Genomic DNA, 23086 nt, shown 5'->3' with positions numbered 1-23086 from the left:
AGAGAAGAAAAATGTGAAGGAAATAATAAGAGAAAGATTGAAGACATGGAATGAATGAATGAAGGTGTAATGTATAGCTAGCTGGATGATGATGATGATGATGAAGAGGAGGAGGAGGAGGATGAAGGAAGGAATGAGTGAAGGTGTAATGTATAGCTAACTGTATGATGATGATGATGATGATGATGATGATGGATACAAATGCCACTGGAAACTCTACGGATTTCACGACGACTGTTTCCCTTGACAGTGCTTTTTGACACAGATGCTGGTGATATATCAGTCTAATTCACAATTACTTCATCTTTTGCACACCTATAGAGATATCGCTGAAGGAGGGAGAGAGGGAAGTGAGAGAAGGAAGAAGGAGAGAGAAAGAGGAAGGAGGAAGGGAAAGAGGAAGGAGGGAAGAGAAAGACGAAGGAAGGCAGGGAAGGAGGATGGGAGAAAATGAGGGAAGAGAAAAACAAAGAATTAAGGACAGAAGGGAGAAAAAAAATAAGGAGGGAGGAAGGGAGAGATGGAGGAAGGAGGGAGGAAGGGAGAGATGGAGGAAGGAGAGAGAAAGAGGATGGATGAAGGAAGGGAAAGGGGAAGGAAGGGAAAGGGGAAGGAAGGGAAAGAGGGAGGAAGGAAGGGAGGGAAAGAGGATGGGAGGAAAGGAAGGAGAAAAACAAAGAATTACGGACAGAAAGGAGAAAAAAGAATGAGAAGGGGAAGGAAAGATGGAAATGAGGAAGTAAAGGGGGATAGGAAGGAAGGAAAATACGGAAGAAAAAGAGGAAATGAGGGAATTACGGAAGAAAAAATAAAGGAAAGAAGGACTGACACGAAGAAAAACACAGAAGGAAAAGGAAATGAAAGAAAAAAAGGGAGGAGAGAAAAGAGGGGAGGAAAGAAAGTACGCAGGAAAAAAATAAGTGGGAAAATGCAAACAATGATGGAAGAAAGAGGGAGAGAGAGAGAGAGAGGAATAAAACAAACGATGAGTGAATGAATATGAAGGAGAGAGAGAGAGAGAGAGAGGAACAGAAAAAATGAAGAGTGAATGACTGTGGAGGGCTGAAAAAGAAAAAAAGGATGAATGAAACAGAAAACAGTGAAAAAGAATGAGAGAATGAATGAACGAAGGAAAACAGAAGAAGAATGATGGAAGGAAAAATGTTCAAAGGAAGGAAGGATGGAAGGAGAAAATGAAGGAAAAAGATAAAAAAGGAAAGAAGGAAAAATGGATGGAAGGAAGAAGGGAAAAAGGAAGGAAGAAGGGAAAAAGCAAGGAAGCAAGGAAGAAGGGAAAAAGCAAGGAAGAAGGAAAAAAGCAAGGAAGAAGGAAAAAAGCAAGGAAGAAGGAAAAAAGCAAGGAAGAAGGAAAAAAGCAAGGAAGAAGGAAAAAAGCAAGGAAGGAAGGAAGAAGGAAAAAAGCAAGGAAGGAAGGAAGAAGGAAAAAAGCAAGGAAGGAAGGAAGAAGGAAAAAAGCAAGGAAGGAAGGAAGAAGGAAAAAAGCAAGGAAGGAAGGAAGAAGGAAAAAAGCAAGGAAGAAGGAAAAAAGCAAGAAAGGAAGGAAGAAGGAAAAAAGCAAGGAAGGAAGGAAGGAGGAAAAAAGCAAGGAAGAAGGAAAAAAGCAAGGAAGAAAGGAGGGAAGGAAGACGGAAAAAGGGAAGGAGGGAAGAAAGAAGGAAGGAAGAAGGAAAAAAGGAAGGAAGAAGGAAAAAAGGATGGAAGGAAGAAGGAAAAAAGGAAGGAAGAAGGAAAAAAGGATGGAAGGAAGTAGTTGTGATGTTCCGGGTTAAAAATATCCTCCAACTCTATTTGCGTGCCGTGCGCATCTCTCTCTCTCTCTCTCTTAAAGCTGTCTCATCCCTCTCTCCTTCCCTCCATCCCTCCCTTATCCCCTTCTCCCTTCGTCCCCTCTTCCCTCAACCCTTCTTTCATCCTCTTTCCCATCTCTCTCTCTCTCTCTCTTTTTCTGCCTATCTGTATATTTATCTATCTGTCTCTCTATCAACCTTCCTACCTATCTATCTACCTATCTACCCAGACCTTCTTACCTTCATTTATTTTTAAACTTTCCTTCATTATCTATCACTGTGTATTTACCTTCTTTCACACCTACCTACCTTCCTCCATTATCAGTCTATCTATTTATCTATCTATCTGTCTGTCTGTCTATATCTATCTACTTTTCTGTTGATCTAAGTATTAATCTTCCTCTGTTTCGTCTTTTTATTCCTCCTGCCTTCCTTCCTTCCTTCCGTTCTTCCTTCCATTCTTCTTTCCTTCCTTCCTCCCTTCCTTCCATTCTCCCTTCCTTCTTTCCATCCCTCCTTCCCTCCTTTTATCTTCCTTTCCTTCTACAACTACTATACTGTATATAAAACTAGTCTAAAATGGAAGAGAAGGAGGAAGCTGTAAAGAGAGGAGAGGTGGGTAATGAGAAGACAGACAGACAGACAGACAGACAGAAAATGGAAGAGAGAAGAGGAAGAAGGGGTGGAGAAAATGGAAAGATTATGAAAATGAAGAGGGGAAAAGAGAGAGAGAGAGAGAGAGAGAGTAAAGAGTCCGTCCTTTCATTGACACGAGTCAATATCAATGCCTCTTACCCAACTCTCTCTCTCTCTCTCTCTCTCTCTCTCTCTCTCTCTCTCTCTCTCTCTCTCTCTCTCTCTCTCTCTCTCTCTCTCTCTCTCTCTCTCTCGTCTTCCTTTACACAAGCATAAAGAACCATACACCCTTAATGATTCTCCCATAAAAGCCAATGAATAGAAGGATCAAAAAACCCTTGGGCCAAAGTAGAGGCAAAGAAAAAACGGTCGAGCTAAAGAACGGAGTAATGAGAGGATTATGAGAAAAGAGAAGATGAGGGGGGGAGGGGAAGGATGTGATTACCCTTTTCAATCCTAGGACATGATTTTTAGTTTGTTTTTGTTTTGTGTTTTCCACCTTCGTAATTATGATCTAATTAGTGATGAGAAAAGGGTGATAAAAGAGAAGATGAGGGAAAAAAATAGGATGTGATTACCCATTTCAATCCTAGGACATGATTTTTAGTTTATTTCTGTCTTGTGTTTTCCACCTTCCTAATTATGATCTGATTTGCTTAAGGTAGAGTTTTGGAGCCAGGAACACGTGGGAAGATGTACTAGCCCTTGTAAATCAATTCACTGAAAGGGTGGCCTATTTTAATAAGTCAAAATTTAGTTGAAAGAAAAAAATATATATGACTTTCCATAGAAGAGGTTCATGGGATACAGTACTGAGGATTTTCGAATCGGATGATGGTACAAACATAACTGAATTTAAAAATTTGTATATGCATATATCTGATTACCAGGACACCTTAACTGGCATCCAGAATTAGAACGTGTGTATCAGACATGCCTGAAGCTGGTCAGATTCCTAGATAAATTTGTTTCCCTTCAGTCCCTGTATGGTCACTTACACCCACCAATACAAGCAGAGACCTGGATGTTTGATGTGGCTACGGTACACTTTTTCCTCTAAGTTGGTGTAGTTGCAGCTTATTTCACATACAATAGTTGCAGCAAAATGGAATACGGTACCAAAGCTCTACATCTACTACACTGGGTGGCAACAATATAATCAAACTATGGCGCCTGGTGGTTTATTGGGTAATTAAGGCACTCAACCAGATTGAGCCTCTGTCAGTTTATATCCAAGGAATGATTGGGATTTACTGCTCATGTAATGCCACTCCGCGATGAGTGAGGCTGGTCGCTCTCATCTTAAATGCCTGGACCATCTTGCCTACGCTTCTCACGGGGCAACACAGGATTAGATGATGTATGCGTGTATGTACATCTTTTCCACAGCACTTCTTCGTGACTCACTGATGTGTTTTTCTATAATTGCAACTCAGTATTCAAGATGGAGACATGGCAATTTTAGGTCGTCAGAGTAAAAACGAGCTTACAAGGTCATATGCTAGGAGAAGACTGGGACTTGGCTAAAATATGTCTCTTTCTCACCGCCATGCAATTAACTGTCATCAGTCCAGTAAGTCTTGCCGATGGCATTTTAATTTATTCTTGCTGTTACCAGGCAATTTTATTCAATTCAGAAAAGGCCTCTCATGCTCAAGGGGTTTATTAAGGGTATATCCAACTCTTCCAGTTCAAAAACTCAATCCTCAGTTGAACATAATGAAATGGAGATGACAAGAATTATTTTTTAAAATATTCTTGGGCTCAGTATTTTAATTTAAGCCTTCTTCTTCTTCATACTCATAACCATTTTAAAAAATGGGTTATGGCTGAGGTAAAAATGTGAGTCATGGTGACAGGAATGTCACAGGTAATGAATTGTGAAGGATGGAGTACCTCAGATCTGATGTTTGCCAATGATGCAGTGCTGCTTGTAAATAGTGGGCAAGAACTTGGTAGTGTGATGCGGAGTTTTGTGGAAGGCTGTGGGAGTCGTGTCTTCAAAGTAAATGTAGATAAAAATAAAATGATGGCTGTTGTGTGAAAAGGTGACTCCCAGTGTGATATTCCGGTGAATGGAGAAAGACTTGAACAGATGAGGAGTTAAAGTACTAGGGTGCAGTGACAGAAAGGAGGGGTAAATGTGACAAAGAAGTGGAAAGTTAAGTGACAGAGGAAAGGAGAGTAGCTGATGCTATGAAGGTCGTGATATAAGAAATTGAGGTCTGAGTGAGATGACTGCGAACAGCTTACATGAAGGAATGCTGGCGCCGACATTTACGGGGGTAAGACACTATTATGATGTGATATAAAAGGTGAAGAGTAAAAGCAGTGGAGATGGGGCTGTTGAGGAATAGCTATGTGTGTGGAGTGCAGTGTGTGGAGAGGATAAGGAATAATGCAATAAAGAAGTATGTTGAGTAAGGAAGTGTGTGAACACCGGAGTTAAAGAGAGTGTGCTTAGATGGGTATGGGCATATGAAGAGGATAGATGTGAATACAGCTGAGTAGTGAAAAGGATATATCTAAGCAAGTGTGAAGGCAAGAGGAGGCATGCCACACCAAGAAAGTGGATAAATACCTGTATAATAAATGAGTATGTGAGGTATGGAGGGTGATGAGGCAGCTACCAGTGGATTCAGCTGGTTGAATGAATTTTGTAAGGAGTTGTGTATGACAGAAGTTTGACACCTGTTCTTCTCAGTGAAGTGATATTCATCAAACTGACTCCAGCTGATAAGTGGTAAAGCAGTATGAAGTATGTAAGTGTGAATGTAAATGCCTGTGAGGTGGAGTTAGGATTTCAGGGGCTTGAATGGTAAGTAAATGAGAGTGTGGTACATTTAACTGAACAGACTTTGGTTAATTTTTCCTTCCACCATTTATATTTTCCTGGCTGTTTAGATCTTACCTCACCTCATTCTAAGGTGGGAAAAGAGGTATAAATGACAAGATCCTTCAATAATAGCTGTGGTCTTCAGCCATTCTGTCATTTACCATGATAAAAACTGCAGCACAGCCCTCATCATATAAACCTCCATAGCTACATACATACTTTATCCATCCATTTTTACCTCTTGTAAAATCTTTTGCTTCCTTAACTTCAGTATCCCACTTTCTCACACTTTCATTAACCATATCCATCCATCTTCTTGGCCTTCTGCATGCCCTCCCACCCCATCTTCACTTTCATTTGCAAGGTACATACTTTTCATCACATTCATATCCTTCCTCTCTGTATGGCCATACTAAGCACAGTACACTTTTCTACCCTCGGATCAAAACATCCACCAGTTCCACATTACCCTTCAAAGATTAAGAGCCTAAGGGTAGCTTGTCATCTATCTATCTATCTATTGCCAGACGCCTCAATCCCGTTTGGGGTGGCCACAAACAAATCGCCTCCAAGTCGCCCTGTCCCCCGCCATCTCACTGCCCTGCTCCCAACTCACACCCCCCTCTCTCATATACATCTCCACCCCATCCCTCCATCTCATCCTCGGCCTCCTCCTTCCTCTTCCCCCCTCCACCTCACTCACATACACTCTCTTCGTCAGTCTTTCACCCTCCATCCTCTCCACATGGCCAAACCACCTCAGTGTGTTCATCATAACGCTTCCTATCACATCCACATCCACACCACAACGCTCCTTTATATCCTCATTCATCACCCTGTCTCTCCATGTGACTCCACAGGCTCCTCTTAAGTAACTCATTTCCACTGCTCTCACTCTTGACTTGTGTCCTTCCAACAACGTCCAAGCTTCACTTCCGTACGTTAGAGTTGGTATCACAATACTGTCATGTAGTAACTTTTTCACTTCCATGCTCACTTCCCTGTTTCTTATCACTGCTTTCAAAGAACCAGCAACCTTTCTTCCCTGCTGTACCCTTTCAAGCACTTCACCCTCCAAACCACCATTCTTACTCATCACACTACTCAAGTACTTAAACGTACTCACATTTTCCAATTCCTCACCATCCAACCTCGCTGTACATTCACTGACTTCACCTCTCTCAAAGACCATCACTTTACTCTTCCCTACATTCACCTTTAGATTCCGTTTCTTACACACTCTTCCAAACTCATCCACCAAGTCTTGCAGCTCCCCTTCGTCTTCACTCAACAACACAGTATCATCTGCAAACAACAGTACAGGGAGTTTCCAAACACTATCCTCTCTCACCAGGGCCACTCCAACATCCACTACCCTACCTTGTACCTCTTTTATTACCCCATCCATGTACAGATTGAACAACCATGGAGACATGACACATCCCTGCTTCAACCCAACTTTCAAAGAGAAAAATTCACTTAGTTCACCATCCACATGCACTGCAGCCTTCGCACCATCATACATACTCTTCACAGCATTCAACAACTTCCCATCTACTCCATATATTCTTAACACTTTCCACAATCCTTGTCTATCCACCCTGTCAAATGCTTTCTCCAAATCCATGAAAGCCGCATACAACTTCTTTCCCTTCTCTAGAAACTTTTCCACTAAAGATCTAAGAATGAATATCTGATCTACACAACCTCTTCCCTTCCTAAAGCCTCCCTGTTCTTCTCCAACTAATTTCTCTGTTCTTTCTCTAACTCTGTCAATAAGTATCCTACCATACACTTTTCCTATTATACTAAGAAGACAAATGCCCCTATGATTACCACACACTTCTTTTTCCCCTTTTCCTTTGTACAAGGGAATAATTATACAGTACCTGACTTCCAATCCTCCGGGACTCTACCTTCCTCCCAGGCCAATCTGCACATCTTCCACATCCATTCTACTACTATCTCTTCCCCATGCTTCAGCATTTCACCACACACTCCATCAATTCCTGGGGCTTTCCCTGATTTAACTTTCTTCATTGCTTCCACAACTTCTATCCTACTGATTTCTTCCTGTCTTCTCATCTCCCTCCTTGTCATAATCCAGAAAACTTTAGGATAAATGCTGCATACAGAACACATAAGAGTAGATGACCAACCTATATCCCTCCTGACATAACATGCTCACAGAACCACCACCTGCCATACCTTCAAGCATTTACACAAAGAAAATGTTTCAAATTGGAGAAGTTAGATACAGCCTAACTTTCCCCATCAGTATAAGAGATTTTTCCAAAGTTAACTAAAATCATCTGGAGGTAGCAAAGTTAAACAAAAGAAAGAGAAAAAAAAGGTGGCACTGGCCTGAAGGGGTTAACCATCAGACCATGTATCTTAAGTCGTTCAGTTAAATCACTGTGGGTACCGTACGTATCATAAAGCACCGGGTATCTCTAAACTAGTGGTTTGCCCAATCCAATGGGCCACGCTTCCATTCACTCATCATTCAAGCCCCCCGAATCTTGGCTCTATCTGATACACCAAAACATTCACCACATTCTGTAGATTCACATAAACATCTCCCATAGAGTCAATCTGGACACTGTCACGTTAAGAAGGGATGCCAAATCTTTGATCATGCACTTCTTCTCAGAACATTCATCCAGCCAGCTTGATCTCATGTCAGTATAAAAAATAAAAAATAAAATAATAATAATAATAATAATAATAGTAATAATAAACAAAAAAAAAGGAACATATAACAATAACTTACTGCACAGTGGCAACAATGATAAATAAAAACAAACATAACACTCACCCAGCCAGCATGGTATACAATAGTACACCCAGACTCCAGATATCACAGGCAGCATCGTAGCCCTGTTTCTTGAGCACCTCAGGAGCAACGAAATTGGCGGTGTAGCATGGCGTCATCAGCAGACCGTTCTCTGCTCGTAGTTGTTTCGCAAACCCAAAGTCGCATATTCTGAGGGACTCGGGGCTTCCGGAAATATCTGCGTACATGATGTTTGATGGCTTCAGGTCTCTGTGTACCACCTGTGAGGGTTAAAATATGAATGTAAAGAATTAGGTTCAATATCCATCATTTAACTCATTCAGTGTGGGGAACTACTGGTAATTTGGGGGTTTATTTTTGCTACCTAAAGCCAATTCTATTTGGCTTAGGAGAGATTTTTGTTGTGAAAAGGCTATTGAAGACTGTAGCTAAACCTTTGTATAAGAAGAAAAAAAAAATGGCCGACCAGTCATCAGGAGACGGCAAGCATAAGCAGAAAAATACATCACAAAATTCAAGAGGTTAATCTGTTCAAGTCAAAGATGTATTTCTGTTTTATTTTTACTATTTCTACACAAGACAATTTTATTTAACCAAGAGGAGACTTTCTCAACTGGAGGTCTAGATAAAGCCTTCAATAATCCCTTAAATTATAACAGATCCCTCCCAAGCTGAACAAAATTTAATGGAGACAGCAAGAATAGGCTACTGGTAATCTAAAAAATGTATCAGAGGGTTCAAAATGTTAGTCCTGCATTACTCCATCAGGATCACAGGGACCCCTGGTTTAGGCTATTCAGTGTGGACATTTGAGGTACAGTTAATCACTTGTACATCCCTGAGTGACAGTGATGTGATAGGAAGCGTTATGAGGAACACACTGAGGTGGTTTGGCCATGTGGAGAGGATGGAGGGTGAAAGACTGACGAAGAGAGTGTATGTGAGCGAGGTGGAGGGGGGAAGAGGGAGGGGGAGGCCGAGGATGAGATGGAGGGATGGGGTGGAGAGGTATATGAGAGAGGGGGGTGTGAGTTGGGAGCGGGGCAGTGAAATGGCGGGGGACAGGGCGACTTGGAGGCGATTTGTTTGTGGCCACCCCAAACGGGATTGAGGCGTCTGGCAATAGATAGATAGATAGACATCCCTGAGTGGCATTACAGTGCGTGAATATACACCAAACACTCACCTTCAACTCTTATATGGGTAAGGTTGGAATGCCTTAACCCACAAAACCTCCTGGTATTCATTTATTGGTGTTATGGTTATCTTCATCATCATCATCATCATCATCATCATCATCATCATCATCCTGACTCTGTTTTTCCCACCTAAGGATAGGATTAGGTAAGGTGAAAAAAACATGAAAGGAGAATGCATTAGAGCAGGAGAACTGTGTTGCAACCAATGCACCATCACCACTGCCACCACTACTGCTCCCTTACTGCCACTACTATCCCTACAATTACTGCCTTGCTACCAATACTGCTTAGTACCACCAGCATTCCCTTACTACCACTGCTGCTGCCAACACTACCTTTATCTCCAGTGAGTGTCATGAGCCCTTAGCATACTGTAGTTGCCCAGTGAAATAAGCCAGACACTCATTCATTCACCATTCAAGCCCCTGGAACCCTGGCTCTACCTCAAAGGTCTAAACATCCATATATATCCATCCCTCCATCCATCATCCAATCCTAAGTTGCCCCATGAGAAACGTAGGAGCCCGGGGCTAGGCAAGCTGGTCCTGACATTTAAGATGAGAGTGACCAGACTCACTCATCCCTGAGTGGTATTACGTGAGCAGTAAACCCCAATCATCCCTTGGATATAAACCTTCACTGGCTCAATCCGATTGAGTGCCTTAATTACCCACTAAACCACCAGGTGCCATAATTTGGTTGTATGGTTACCACCCATCGTAGTAAATGGTTTCCTGGTGTACAGGAAACCATTTGGCTTGTCACTCAGTGTAGAGTCACCTATCGGCAGAAGGATGAGGAAAGAATGAAGGAAAGAAAGACAGAAGATGGAGTGTAAAGTCACCTGCAGGCAGAAGGAAAAGGAAAGAATGAAGAAATGAAAGACAGAAGAGGAAGAGAGGAAAGGGCAGACACCCAGAGCAACACTACATCAAGTGAGTGGATGGTGAGAACCATAATATATTTTCTTTAAAACTGAGATACCTTCTTTTCAAAACATTACAGTTTTAGCAAACAGTAATTCCTGATGAAGACAAGATGTTACAAAGAAGGCTACAGGGAATGCTTGAAGATAAGCCTGAGAAATCATCATCATCATCATTCTGGCTTTTCCCACCTAAGAATGGGGCAAAGTAGGGTCCAAAATGGAGAGAGAGAGAGTTTATCACCAGCAAGCCTAATAAAATGGATCAGTTCTTAAAGAATTATAAAATTAAAGAAATAATAAACTCACCCCATTTTGGTGAAGATGTCGGACAGCCTGAGTGAGGGTTAACAGAACAGCCGACGCTTCACGTTCCGAGAAGAACTTTTGCCGTAATATTTTGTCTAACAATTCCCCTCCTCGCATCAGCTCCATCACCAGATATACATGTGACTCATCTTCGTATACCTGAGGAAGACAGGGATAAATAAATATAGGTCTAACTATAGTACAGTCTTACAATAAAGACTGGTGCTGGTGAGGGATGCCTTCATGTGGTGGCACTGATATTCCTGGGTGGCTTCGCTGCCCAGTTATACAAATGTCTCTTAATTTCCTCCCTGCATTTGAAAAGAATATGTTGGAAGTTTATGTTCAAATGAGCCTTGGGTTACAACTACCACCACTACTACTACTACTACTACAATAAAGGATCAGTTTATTCCAGATTCCCAATTCAATATTCCAGCGTTAAATTTTTCCCATACAGGCATTGCTCATTATTCATCTTAAAAAAAAAAAAAAAAAAAAAAAAAAAAAAAAACTGTACAGCTGGTACTGCATATTAAGGGAGTAATAGTTATAATCCCTGGTTCATTTATGATGCAAACCTAGTAGACTGCACATTGAGACTGCTCATTGCTGATTATCCATCATCATCCTTTCACAGGAGACAGCAAGTAGGTGAGGGACGCTTTTATAACCAGGAAATTTTACCAACCAGTTACATTGGTGCCACCACATAAAGACGTCCCTCTCCAGCAGGACACCGGGGAAACTGGCATATCAGCTTCACAGGCAGCAATAGAACTTCAATATCTTCTTTTCTGCATCTTACCTCAGGCTTAAGGGCACAAAAAAAAAAAAAAGAGAGAGAGAGAGAGAGATTTAAAAAATTACTGTGCCTGGCTCCATCTAATACTGGGTGTGTTGTAACTGTTTGTATTGTCATCAGCTGGGTTGATGTGATATAAAGAAGTGTAACCTGAAATATTATGTATTGAAGGTCAAGGAAGAAAAATTGGAAAAGGCAACATCCATGGTGCAACATAAGGTCAGCATTATATGATCAAATACCGACACACTGTTCTAGTGCGGCATTCTAACTGGTAACAATATATTATTCCATTGGCTTATCAATCTAAAGCAATTATGAAAAAGAAACATGTATCATCAGAAATGTCAGGTGACATGATCAGATTCCATTTACTCTGTGTCACTAAAAGCAGCTACAGTGTATGTTTATGAACCTGGAGGAGGCGAACAGACACGAAGGTATACAGTGATTTATTATTGTGTTACTATATCTGCCTCTGGCCAAACAGACATGCAGTACATACTGTGCACTATTTGAATTACTTGAACTCAATATAGTCCTTGAAATATCATACAATTATGTACATGAACCTCTACTCTAGGGTAGTGATTGGAAACTCCCTGTACTGTTGTTTGCAGATGATACTGTGTTGTTGAGTGAAGACGAAGGGGAGCTGCAAGGCTTGGTGGACGAGTTTGGGACAGTGTGTAAGAAACGGAATCTAAATGTGAATGTAGGGAAGAGTAAAGTGATGGTCTTTGAGAGAGGTGAAGTCAGTGAATGTACAGTGAGGTTGGATGGTGAGGAATTGGAAAATGTGAGTACGTTTAAGTACTTGGGTAGTGTGATGACTAAGGATGGAGGTTAGGAGGGTGAAGTGCTTGAAAGGGTACAGCAGGGAAGTAAGGTTGCTGGTTCCTTGAAAGCAGTGATAAGAAGCATGGAAGTAAGCATGGAAGTCAAAAAGTTACTACATGACAGTATTGTGATACCAACTCTAACGTATGGAGATGAAGCTTGGATGTTGCTGGAAGGACACAAGTCAAGAGTGAGAGCAATGGAAATGAGTTATTTAAGAGCAGCCTGTGGAGTCACATGGAGAAACAGGCTGACAAATGGGGATATAAAGGAACGTTGTGGTGTGGATGTGGATGTGATAGGAAGCGTTATGAGGAACACACTGAGGTAAAGGTTTGGCCATGTGGAGAGGATGGAGGATGAAAGACTCACGAAGAGAGTGTATGTGAGTGAGGTGGAGGGGGGAAGAGGGAGGGGGAGGCCAAGGATGAGATGGAGGGATGGAGTGGAGAGGTATATGAGAGAGGGGTGTGTGAGTTGGGAGCAAGGCAGTGAAATGGCGGGGGACAGGGCGACGTGGAGGCGATTTGTTTGTGGCCACCCCGAACGGGACTGAGGCATCTGGCAATAGATAGATAGATAGATAGACCTCTACTGTAGACTGCATACCATATATCTACAAAAAGGATTTGATACATGCCTGGCTGAGACAAAAATGGCAGATAAAACTGGAGTTGCATCACACTTGAGTCCTTGATAATGTGAAATGAGACCAATGGCATCTACAATAAACAAAGTCTATCAATCAATCTATCTACCTACAGTAAGATGCCATAATCCAGTAAGGGGTGGCAGCCTGTTTTTGAGTTAGTTGTGTTATGGGGAGGGGCACTAACCCTCTGCCAACCCACTTGTTGACACATAGGGAACATGTTTGAGTTGGTTATATGGTTACCACCCAATGTTCTAATAGTTTCCTGGATTATGAGGAACACACTGAGGTGGTTTGGCCATGTGGAGAGGATGGAGGGTGAAAGACTGACGAAGAGAATGTATGTGAGTGAGGTGGAGGGGGGAAGGGGGAGAGGGAGGCCGAGGATGAGATGGAGGGATGGGGTGGAGAGGTATATAAGAGAGGGGGGGGGGTGAGTTGGGAGCAGGGCAGTGAAATGGCAGGTGATAGGACGACGTGGAGGCGATTTGTTTGTGGCCACCCCAAACGGGATTGAGCTGTCTGGCAATAGATAGATAGATAGACAGGAAACCATTAAGCTTGTCAATGTAAAACACCTGAAAAGGAAAGAAGAGTAATAAAAAGTGACGGCAAAGATGGGAGAAATAGGAAGAGAAGAGGGTAAACACAGAAAAAGAATGATAAGGGTGAAGGAAGAAGTAGGTAACACTACGTACATCAAATGAGTGGATGATGGTCGCCCCCACCTACCACCATATAAACTAAGTACAGTGTATTGAAGTTGTTTATTGTGCACAAAAAACAAAGATACTGAAGGAGGCAGTAGCTGTATTTAAAAACTGATCAGTGAAAGTAAATGATACCATGAAATGCTGCCTTTTTCATCCTAATAGTTGGTCAACGTCAACATGCAAGAAATAGTAGCTTGGACATCTTTAACTACTACGGAAATCATCCCTATCTGTTATGATGTTGGGAAGAGGATTGCAATTCCACTGTGTCATGAAATGCACTACAGTACTTTACCCCTACTGTTCAAACAGGACATCAAAGCACAGGCCAGAGCCTGGGGCTAACCACAGACCTTATCACAAATTCCTCAGGCACTTGCTCTTGGCATTAACACTGTACTCATGTGACACCCTGCTTTGGGTTATATCACACCAGCTGTGTGTTTAGCTGCTTCTGTCTTCAGTAGTCCTCTTTCTTCCACTGTTTTTTCCTCACTGACTGATGGTCAGCTGCTCCTCTTCTAGGCAGCTCCTGTTATATTAAGACTGTACAGATGGAATTACTGACATTAGGCATTTATATTTCACTCAATGAGTATTAGCCTTGGATCTTCTTTAAGAAGTTCCAGGGTCTGTCAAGCTGACCTTTGGGTCATGTTAATTTTTTTTGGTGGCTTTCATTTCTCCCTTTTGGGCATCCATTCCTAATGTACAACTGTCAAGTGTTCATTATTACTGCTGTTCACTTGGTGAGCTCTTTCCCTCACCCTAGAACTTTCATACATTTTTTTTTGTCATCCTTAACCATATGCCTGGTGGTCTAATGATACTTCGTGTGCTCCGGTCAGAGTGATGGCCATGCATAGGTTCAACCTCCCATTGGTGACGGGAGGTGTCTGGATCATCTAATGTCATCAAGGGAAGTATATTAGATATCTACTCTTAAATGTACTAGATTATGGTAGCCAAGTCTAGGGCCCATACACCTCAAATGGGTAATAAGAAATTCTTTACATTTGGTATGTCTCTTATGCACCCCCTGTAATGTTGTGCAGAAACACTTTACTTCCAGTCCTTTATATACACACCACTCAAGTCTGAAACTGTTTTCTATCATCTGCCATTTCCTCTGCCAACTGTTCATACCTTCCAAGAATGTGTTTAAGCACCTTGATATAAATGGATCTTGATCTGGTTTTCTTTTAACTGGCTTTTGATGGACAACTTATGTGGGCTTTCTGTCTTTGATTTCTCCCAAATGCTTCTACTTCACCAGTTGGCAGCTTCAATGACTTGCTTCTCTACGCTGCTCTCCTCAGTAACAAAATCAGCGTAGTTCTTCACTCCACTCATGAAGTTGACAGATTCATCATTTGGTTTCTTACTTCCTTAGAACAGAGGCACCAAACAAATATATAATCCAGGCACTAGACCACAAAGAATTCACCACACCACTATCTCAAAGATCTAAAATGCACTAATATGCACATCATACTGGTGCCAATAGCATATCACAAAAGAGGATAGTATATGGTAAGCATTGTGGTTGTCCCCAGGATCGAATCATAAATACGGCATATCACTCAAGTTTTCTGGAATGCAGCATGCAGTGTTATTTGCTTCAAAAGAAGTAAGGGGAATAAGAAGTGTGTGGTAATTATAGGGGCATTCATCTTCTTGGTGTCACAGAAAAAGTATATGGTAGTATACTTATTGACAGAGTTAGGGAAATAATAGAGGATTTTGTTGGAGAAGAACAGGGAAGAGGTTGTGTAGAAAAGATATTCATCCTTTGGTCTTTTGTGGAAAAGTTTCTAGAAAAGTGAAAGAAGTTGTGTGCGGCCTCCACGGATATGGAGAAAATAGATGACAGAGCGGACAGACTCAGAATGAGGAAAATACTAAGAATTTGTTGAATGCTGTGAAGAGTATTAATGAGGGTGCTAAGGCTGCAGTGTGTGTGGATAGTGAACTGAGTTCATTTTTCTATGTGCATGTTGGATTGAAAAAGAGATGTGTCATGTCTCCATAGTAGTTCAATCTAAATATCGATGGGGTTATAAAAGTGATACAAAGTAGGGCAGGGGATGTATGAGCGGCCCTAATGAAAGAGGGCAATGTTTGGAAACTCCCTGTACTGTTGTTTGCAGATGAGGCATCTGGCAATAAATAGATAAAGAGACAAGTAACTTTTAAATGAAGTTGTTAGTTTTATCAGTAACTCAATAATGAAATAGCAAGTGAAACAACTAGCCAAAAACAAAAAGTAACTGTACAGTACCGGTATACTTAAGGTGAAGGTAGAAGGTATGAAAGGCTGACAGCATGACACAATGTAATGAGTGAATGTGTAGGAAAACAAGGAATGCATGCTGGTAAGGCAAAAATTTTTCAACACGGTAACATCTAAAAATATTAAGTATTTATCCAGGAAAAGAATCCAACTCACATCTCGTAAAGAAATAATATTGGAATGGTGTCCGTAGCGGTAGAGAATTTCAATTTCCTCTTGACAATCCCTAGTATTCTTATTTATTATCTTGACAGCATACTCTTGCCGTGTAGCTCTGTGAACACATCGCCGGCACACACTGTAGCTGCCACGCCCTATCTCCTCCGATAAGTCATATTCGTCCAGTATGCTGTTAGGCTTCACTCCAGATAACCTCTGTTTGGAGGAATGATAGTTGTTATTACAATATAAGTACACAGCTTGCTGCTAACACTTACTCCATACAGTACATAGATTATATAAAACCATAAGATTCAAAAGCAGGCCTCTTAGCCTCTTCAGTATGAGACAGCTCATCAAGACAATTTGACTGCCTCAATTAGGTGAACCCATCTGACTCGTGTTACACGGAAATCACATGTAAAACCGAAAATGACATATGAAAATGACAAATTTTACACACTGAAAACGACAAATTTTACACAATGTGTTAATACTGCACTGCAATGTCAAGTACCTGAACTGACAAAAGAAATTAACAAAGCCACAGCCCCTACTCAGGAGACTGTTGGTATCTGAATTCTTGAGTGAATTCTAATACAGATCATCCACAAAATAATTTATGTTCAGTCTGTTCATTAAAAAAATAAGTACATGCATACAAGCACAGGTGCAGACCCCAATAACCACACTTTTGAGAATGCTGGATTAAGCAGACAAATTTGGTACTAAATGAATGTACGGTACTGTATTTTAACACAGATGCTACAGCAGACACAGGTAGGAAGTGCAGAATTCACCCCTCCAATTTTCTAAGCACTAATCATATCATTTGCAACAGAGAAGTCATAGGGATGGCCCCCCACAATTTGGTCCAACAATCTCAAAACACATACCATCAAGAAATCATACCTAATGATGGACATTTTAAAAATGCCCATGAAACTGTACCATATGTTATGCCTTACTAAAAGTTTTTTTCCACTAGAAAAAGTTCTATAAACAGTATCTCTGTGTTTTCCATGAGTAAAAGTTGAAGCTATAAGGTGTTACAACTATTACCTTCCCTTATTAATTACATGCCTTTTACTACTAACAGTCACCCTCATTTTATGATCAACTGTAATATGATCAATCACATATACAACTTTGACATTTTAGCACACTTTTTACAATGTACAATTGCCATTTCTGCTTATGTAAATGCAGATAAAACAAAAGTGATGATATCTAGGGTTGGTGGCGGTACTGTCAAAGACGAGGGAGAGTGGCCATGAGCAGTTTGCCACAAGGGCGTGGGAAGTAATTCCATCTTGTGCGGTGTGTGTGATAAATGGGTGCATAAGAGATGTAGTGGTATCAGAGGTAGACTGCGAGATAATGCTGATTTTATGTGTATGGTGTGTCAGGGTGAGCAGGTGGAGATTGTCAGCCGTGAAAGGATTGAACTTGCTGGTGAATCTCTTGAGTGTGTGGAAGTTTTGTTATTTGGGAGACATGTTGTGTGCTGGAGGTGGGGCTAGAGCTAGCTCTGTGGCTAGGGTGAGAAGTGGTTGGAAGAAGTTCAGGGAGCTCTTGCCTCTCCTGACATTGAGAGGACTCTCCCTACGTGCTAAGGGGTCTTTGTATGCAGCATGTGTTAGAAGTGTAATGCTGTATGGTAGTGAGACCTGGGCAGTGAAGAAGGAAGATATTCGCCGGCTCAGACGTACAGAAATGACATTGATTAGGTGGATGTGCAGTGCGTCCCTGCGTCCAAGGCCTAGAAGGGCTGGGTTTACGATGGAAGAGTTGAGAGGTAGGATGGGACTGGAGTGTATTGGTGTTGTGATGAGGAGAGGTAGATTGAGATGGTTTGGACATGTGGAGAGGATGGGGGATGATAACTGGGTAAGGAAGGTGAGAAGTGTTAATATTGGGGGTGGGGTTATGAGGGGTAGACCGAGAAAGACATGGGACGAGGTCATTAAGTGTGACCTCAGGGTTAAGGGACTGAACAGGGAGGCTGCAATGGATCGTGCAGCATGGAGAGCCGCCATTAGGTGACCAAGGCCGACACATGCAAGCATGTTGGAGCCTTTAAAAACGAAAACGATTTCTGCTTCTAAACACTATAGTCCCTACATCATATACACCAGGCCCCCATTTTTCGACTGATCGTTATTCGACAATTCATTGTTTCAACATTTATAAATTTATACCTTTTTTCGTTGTTTGACATGGTTATCTCCGCCATTTCAACAAATCAAACCCCACGCCACCAGACAGACTGGCTGAGCTGCCCAGTCTCCTGCGCTCTACCCTGCTGATCGGTTGCCTTCATCCATCTGCCTTTCTATTTGGCCTCATGGAATACTACAGCACCACCATGGCTCCAACCAGACCCCTACCTGTCAGGTGCAGTCATGTGCTCCCCAATGCTTGTGAGTGTTTTGCCATCGCATGGTCGGGTGACAATTTCCACTGCCATTTATGGTTTTAAACTACATACATCTGAGTTTGTTTGGGATGGTGAAGTTATGTCCAGTTGGCGGGATCAGCAATAAACACACTATTGAAGGCTTTCAGGTGGCTTTCTTTAATATTGCTAAGTAGGTATACTGTATTTCGTTTATTCTCCAATATTTTTTTGACTGAAAATCAAATGTCAATCATCTGAGATATAGTAGTACTAAAATAATTTTCCCTGAGGACATAGGTCTACATGAAAACTGCTCAAATCCCTGTGTCACTTTTGTTTCATATTTACTGGTACAGTATTTTTGCCATCTTTACTGAATCTGTTTGAATGACGAAGGTGGTCAGGAACCTAACCCCCATCTGTTAACAATGTTATGGGAAAAAAATCGGTTCATTATTTGACCAACTCATTATTCAACCACTTTTTATGGAACGCATCCCTGTCAAATAGTTGGGGAGAGGTGTATACAATAATCATTACCCGAAATGTTTTCCAGAAACACAATCCGATCATACTACAATTAACGGAAAATATATCCGTCGTATTTTGTCAATTAAATGCACATAAATGAATAACAAAGATATCATGGGGATACTCTGATGTATACTGCCCCCCATTTTTTCCAATGTATACACAAGGCTTTTCTATCCTCAGATCCAAACTACTGCATCATACTAGAGTGAAAATGATCAAACGTTGCTTTGAAATGATTGTCTGGGTAAATTCCAAATTAAAACAGTACCTAACATGCATCAAATCTTATTACAGAACTTTTACAATTACTGTATTGTCGTTTTAATTACTACTAGTGTATTCATTTTTCTAAGATAAACCCCACATAGCTACAGATGTACAGGAAACCCAAAGTACCTTTACAACCAATATCCAAATTTTTGTTTATCTGATTCACTTTTTGTTTTTTTTCCACCATTTTTCATTACTGAGCAGAATAATCCTGTTTATCCAAATACCCAATAAAGAAATACACCCTACATAAGAGTTTTCCAACTTGAATGAACGGCTCAACGTGAAGAAATGCCCAGCTGACCCTCTGACAGTCAAAGTTTGTTGACTGCCAGACCAGTAACTTAGCATCACCCACTATACAACTCACTACAAGAAGTATTGTGTCATGTCTGCTGTAAGTGTTTAATGACTGTTGTTATTTCTGCTGCAGGTACAATACAGTAATAACTTTCCCTGAAAAGGGAGTTAATCAGCTGACAAGTTTAAAGAAGCTTATCAGCTTACATTAGTGTCAACAGCTACACAACCCAATACGTGGCTGCATATGTTTATACTCAGCACAAATTGTTGTGTTGCTTCTGTTGTTAGTAATGAGCTGCTGCAAGTACTTAGTAAGTGTTTATGTGATTTTTATTTGCATGTACTGTGCAGCTGTGAGTGTGTACCGAGTACTGTATATTATGATTGGATATGCAGGGGGGGGGGGGAGCTGACTAATGTCACATACAAATAATCCTCTACAGCCATTTGGCATAACCCAACAGAACCTATGTTATAATGTTCTCATTCTCTGAAAAATCACTGTCAAATGGGGACTTTGCTTGTCATGACTCTTTTGAATAAAAGTGTATTCCTGTATCATTATCTGGTTACAGGCTGTGCATACTCCAACAGACAAATCTTTGATACAGATGTACATTTTCACAGTTCTGGCTGTAAGTGCTGATAAAATTCCTAGTAATAGCACAAGATAAGACATGTTCAATAATTCAGCTACTTCACCACACACCTGCAGTTTTATCCATTTCCATCTAAACAAATGCCTTAGCTGCAGTCACAATATCAGTGGCCACTGCCAGGGACCTAACAATGACTCGCCTATCTCCAGATTACCCTCTTCCAGTCAAATTTAACATTCACAAGGTGACTGTAATGTTTTCTACATGCATCCTTGGTATCCTACCGTCATTATTCTTCGTATACTATTCACCAACAATATACCTATTTCTCTCATCATCAGTCTAGTTATTCCAAACAACTGATTTTGTCATCGATACTATTTAGCTTATGTCTAAATTTTATACACTTCTTTTCCAGCTCTACATGTATCTGCAAACTATTCCTCCCAATCACCACCCATTTTTCATTTCATAAAAATCTTTTTTTCCTCTATCTCAGCATCTCCCTCCTCGTTCCATTACCAAGACTGTATGCCTCAGTCAGTCCCTTATCTTGTCATTGGTTGGATCAGTGGCAATCATTTACACCCTTAGTCACGGCACCTCACTTGCCACCGCTCTTCACATCTCTACACAGAAAGCTTCCTTCACTGTCTAGTTCTTCAACTTCCACACTGTTCTTCTAGGTAAATACATCACTTCCTTCCCCTCATATTTTATCAGCAAAATATCACATACTGTGCAAGTAAATCTGAACTGCTGCACATACTCCTCAGTAGCTTCTTGTCTAACTTACTAACCAAAAACACAGTCAAATAGCAACAGACATCCCTAAATATGAATGTTATCTGGTTACTTCCTTTTTTTAAAAGAAGTGTTACAAACTACTATTTCCTGTGCCTCATAAACTCATGTATTTTCTCTATCTCTACAACCTGGTTCCTTCTCCATGTACTGTATTCTGTAGTAACCTAGAGACTATGCCTCTATATGTCTATTCAAATCATCACCCACATCGCAAATCTTCTGTTTCTTCAATGGTACTGTGACAAATACAATATATTTTAAAGATGCACTTACTTTACTAAGCATCTGCATTTTTTCTGTAGGGTGTGACTGCATCATCTCCAGGCCATCCACCTGATCATCCAGGAGGAATGGAGCCACAAAGCTGAATCCCTTGAACATTTGGTGGGCATTGGCACTGGGAGGCACCCCGGGGGAATCTGCAAGGTAAAAGGAGATGAACAATTCATGAACTATACACCCTCACTACAGTTCAGCCCCTCTTATTATAACACATTTGTCCACCTCATTAACCTCTCTCTCACAATACATTCCTTCACCATAACCTCAGCACAAGGCTGGCTAAAGTGGCCAGTTTCCTGCAATCCACTGAGTTCACATCCAGAAGATCCAGGGCAACAACAACAACATGGTGAAATGAGATCAAAATATGGTCCCAAAACACTGGAACACAATTAAGTAAAGAGAACTAATGAAAATCAAAGAGTTTTGTCAGAGCCACCCTAACTGAAGATTATAGCCTCTTTATTTGAGGATGTGTGAAGATGTAACCATGGCAGTTGACGGATATCATTTAGAAGATGTAACCATGGCAGTTGACGGATATCATTTAGAAGATGTAACCATGGCAGTTGACGGATATCATTTGAAACTCAAGTCATTACAAATATGGACTGGAATACTGAAGAACTTTCACATGAAAAACCTCAGTAATAAAAGATTGCAGATAAATTATGAGTGACTCTATCAGATACAATTATGAGAAGCTACAAAGTGTGGTGAAAGTTTTTTGGCCTATCAGATAGAGCCAGGATTCCGTGGGCTTGAATGATGAGTGAATGGAAGCGTGACCCATCGGACTGGGCAAACTTGGGCTGTCTGGATGTTGTTACTCCTCGCCCTGCCCTAGGGTGGGAAAGTAGGTCTGGATGATGATGATGAGGAGGAGGTTATAATGTATCTGTAGCTGGTGATTTACTTCTTACTGTCTGGTCTGTCCATCATCAGATATCTGATTTAGCCATAGTAAAACTTCATTCATTTTTACAGGATGGATCAGGACAGAGTTCATTCTTTGTTAATGATAATTTTTTTTAATAAATTACCAATTTCTCTAGAAAATCAAGGTAATCACAATCATTATTATCCACATAATAATAATCTCTGATGCTTTGTTCTTTCCTGGGAAATACCTCCACAAAAACTGATTCTCATGTACCTTTCTCAATGTGTCACTCTCCTCATCTCATCAGTGTAAGTGTTCCATTCTCCCACTTTCATTTCAAATGTACATTCTTCCTTATCCTCAATTTCACTTTTAAAGACTTCCTATGGCACAATATCTATGTGCATCATTCTCTGAAGATATCCATACCATCCTGACATATTCCTTTTTCTATTCCATAGGGTAATTCCACATGTCACCCCCACAACCCTTCTTCCATTCCAAAATACTCATAATTTTTGTTTTACTTATACTATCACAATTGGCTGTGCCTACCACTGTTCTAAAGTTCCTTTCAAGTCCTGCAACTTACAAAATTCCTATTTGCTCACTGCCAACTTTCACTCCCAAACCAGCAAATCACCATGGGAAGGCCCCTGATCTGACCCTGGTAAGACACTGTCTACCACAAGGGGGTGCTGGATCCCTATGCAATGTGTTGTATTGTACCTGTAGGATGGCTCCACAGAGTGTTACTTACTTGTGGTCAATGAGTCTGCTTAGCCAGAGAGACCAGGGTTATGCAGTAATGTCAATAACAACCTACAAACATGAGTGTTGACTAACAAATTCCACTAACCACTCCACCCTTCTCAGCACTACCAAGTTCTTCAGTTACTCTTCTAACCAGAAATGACCCCTCATCACCCTCCAGTTATTAGTGAAGTGCACTCCTATCTCAAAGAATACAGGCTTGATTCAAGACTAGAGAAGAGAATTGTTTGATTATCTGAATTTTGTCAAAAGAGACAATTC

General features: G+C 41.0%; 1 protein-coding gene across 1 annotated transcript in view; it reads right to left on the bottom strand.

Moving 5' to 3' along the window:
• The window catches only part of LOC145402843 (ribosomal protein S6 kinase alpha-2-like), a 148911-nt gene that overhangs the window by 58146 nt on the left and 67679 nt on the right, over window positions 1–23086 (bottom strand). Inside the window, exons 9-12 of the mRNA XM_080274756.1 lie at window positions 21160–21305; window positions 15970–16188; window positions 10511–10669; window positions 8099–8337 (exon numbers count right to left, since the gene is read on the bottom strand). Coding sequence (XP_080130882.1) covers window positions 8099–8337; window positions 10511–10669; window positions 15970–16188; window positions 21160–21305 — 763 coding nt within the window. The remainder of the gene's footprint in view (window positions 1–8098; window positions 8338–10510; window positions 10670–15969; window positions 16189–21159; window positions 21306–23086) is intronic.

The sequence above is a fragment of the Coenobita brevimanus genome, chromosome 59 (genome assembly GCF_032717465.1).
Source record: "Coenobita brevimanus isolate Jiangsu-jjx chromosome 59, ASM3271746v2, whole genome shotgun sequence".
NCBI lineage: Eukaryota > Metazoa > Arthropoda > Malacostraca > Decapoda > Coenobitidae > Coenobita > Coenobita brevimanus.
The sequence above is the reverse complement of the archived record's forward strand: the minus strand, read 5'-3'. Positions and strand labels throughout refer to the sequence as shown.